We start from the raw sequence: 2,806 nt of genomic DNA, 5'->3' as shown, positions 1-2,806 counted from the left end.
TAAATCTCCCACTAAATTTATAATTCAAACACAGCTTTAGTGTTTCAATTTTATTTTTTCTTTTTAAGTTTGAAGCATATCTTTTAAGAATATGAGTAGGAAAAGAGAGAGAAAAAAAGACAGGAATTGTACCAAATTCTTTTAACTCTCATGGATCAAATCCTCCCAACCTCTATACCTAACAATCTTGAAATTTTAAAGTGGACCTACCTACTCCTGGTAGGTTTGCACTAGTATGAGAATGAGTTGAGAAAAACAAACAACAAATAAAATAAAATATATAAAAAGAAAATCACTTCACAATTGAAGTCCATTTATTGGATCATATTTATCTAAATTATAAATTTTTTGGATTTAACCTTTAAATTAGATGTGTCGGCAAAGGGATCATCATACGTAGATCCAAAATGCAGCATAACAACAATGTAACGGTGATTTTCAGTGTTCAAATCAAACGTAAATTTTCTTATAGACAATTTCATATTAAAATTTCAATTCCCACTGAAATTTCTATTTTATTTTGATTTTTTCCCCCCCCAATATTTCCCACTTCTCTTACAAAATTTTCAATCAGTCACAATAATATGAAAAAAGCAGAGTTATTAAAAACTTTCCCTTTGATCATTGCATATGATATGAACATAAATTGAAAAGAAAATCATTATAGAGAACAGAAAATCATATACATGAAAGTTTCACTAAAAAGATGCACACACACTAGGTTCATGCTGTATCTACAAACTATCTATAGCTCTACAACAAAAAAAAGAAAAAAAAAAAGAAAAAGGAAAAAAAGGGGAGAGAGAAAGAGAAGCATGAAATAGGAACATTACAAGAGCCTATGCAAATTATTACCGTGAATCGCAGACAACAAGAAGATCAACTCCTCATCACTCCCATCGTACTGATCCTGATGATGATGATGATGATTACGCCTTTGCCGGTACTTCATCACGATCTCCTCCGGCACCACCACCGTCCGGCACAGCGGACACGTGGCCCAATCCTGCTGGAGCCACGTATCGAGGCAGACCTTGTGGAACATGTGATTGCATTTCAAATTCCTAATCTCCTCCCCTTCCTCCACCATCGATAGGCAGACCGCGCATTCGGTAGGTTCGATCCTCGAACCGGTGGTGGTGTTGTGGCTGAAGCGGCTCGCCGGAATGTTTTCCTCGACGAGATCTAGGAAGTGGGCCGTGGAGAGCGGCGGAGGATCGGAGGCGGAGGAGGTGTTGAAGTTTGAGGCGAGGGAGCGGACGAGAATGACGAGTTCGAGGAGGAGGATGGTGAAGAAGATGATGGTCAGGGTATAGAGGTGGGAGAAGAATTGAGAGAGAGCTGCCATTGTTGCTTTCTAGAGAGAGAAAAAGGGCCAGAGAGAGTGTCTGTGCGTGTGTGGGGGTGGGGAATAGTGAAATGAAGTGAGGAGATTTTTTATATAAATGATGAGTGGTGCATTAATCAGGTATGTTTTTTCATTTTATTTTTATAATAAACCACACCTTTTATTTTAATTTTTAACCATACCTTTTATTTTAATTTTTATTATTTTATTTAAGTTATGCTAACAAGTATCTCAAGTCTGTTTTCAGAATAAACTATTTTAATTATTTTTTTACTTTTTAAAACTTTGCAGAGACTTGTGTTTTTGTTAAATAGTCGCCCGAGCAATTTGATTTCAATTGGAATTATATCTATAAAATCACAAATCAAATCATAAAGTATTGTCTATTTCAAAAATCAAATTAAACAGTGCATTAAGAAAGCAAATCAATTGGTATATATATAATTTATTACCGAATGTTAATATTAAAATATTTTATTAACATTAAATATATATATATATAAATTATAACTTTCTACTATTATAAGTATATTTAAATAATCATGTAAACAATTCTTAAATTACAAATAATATTTTGTATTCATATTGTGAATAATGATAATATTTTTAAAATTTGTGATTTCAAACCAAACTGTACCGACGTTTAGTAATTCGATTTATATTGGTTCTAAGATTTTATAAATTGGTTTAGTTTCAAATTTGATGGAATAGTAGATATAAATTGGTCTAGTTCCACATTTGATAGAATAGTAGATAGTAGTTAGTTTTGATTTACGGCTAACCGACCATGCTCAACCCCAAGTAACACTTGATAAGGAATAATTAATAGAGGAATTTTTTTAAGGTCCCTCACATTAATTGGTCAATGGATTAGTTAAAAATTAAAATAAAATTAATAAGAATTAAAAGTAGAGTCATTTTTTGATGAATTCTCTTTTTAAGCATTTTATTCCATCTAACACATATTTTTTTGAGTATTTCATTAAATTATGTTTAATGTAATATGACCAAATCATCATTTTTAATTTGTTACACATGTTTATATTTTGAAACTAATACATAACAATAAATACGATGACTCCCCAATCCACTTCCATTTGTCCCTCATTTTATGGAGAAAATATCTCCATCATTCTAAAGAGATAATCCCTTATTCCATGGAGAAAATCTTAAATTATGAATTTTAAACTTTTTTATTATTTGAAAAAATATAAAATAATGCAACAGAAATATGAATGAAAATCAAAATACAATGTGAATGTTTACAATAAATCACAAACATACAACTAACCTTCAAAAAAATAAAATTCATACAAAAATATAATGTGAATGTTCACAATTTATAATTAATATACAACTAGCCTTAAAAAAAATAAAAATAAATAAAAATAAAAATAAACTCATATTAATGTAACGTGAAAATATAAAACAAAATTGAAAAAAAAAATAAAAATCAAC

At 30.3% G+C, this 2,806-nt stretch overlaps 1 protein-coding gene across 1 annotated transcript; it reads right to left on the bottom strand.

Annotated features, from left to right (window-relative positions):
* Nucleotides 1-829: 829 nt before the first annotated feature.
* Nucleotides 830-1,348, bottom strand: LOC114296566 (putative E3 ubiquitin-protein ligase XERICO). The gene has a single exon (XM_028240864.2). The coding sequence runs from the start codon at nucleotides 1,346-1,348 to the stop codon at nucleotides 830-832; it is 519 nt and encodes a 172-aa protein (XP_028096665.1).
* Nucleotides 1,349-2,806: the final 1,458 nt, after the last annotated feature.

The sequence above is a fragment of the Camellia sinensis genome, chromosome 1, assembly GCF_055761805.1.
Source record: "Camellia sinensis isolate YWXY chromosome 1, ASM5576180v1, whole genome shotgun sequence".
Lineage (NCBI taxonomy): Eukaryota > Viridiplantae > Streptophyta > Magnoliopsida > Ericales > Theaceae > Camellia > Camellia sinensis.
This window is presented reverse-complemented; position numbering and strand designations above follow the sequence as displayed.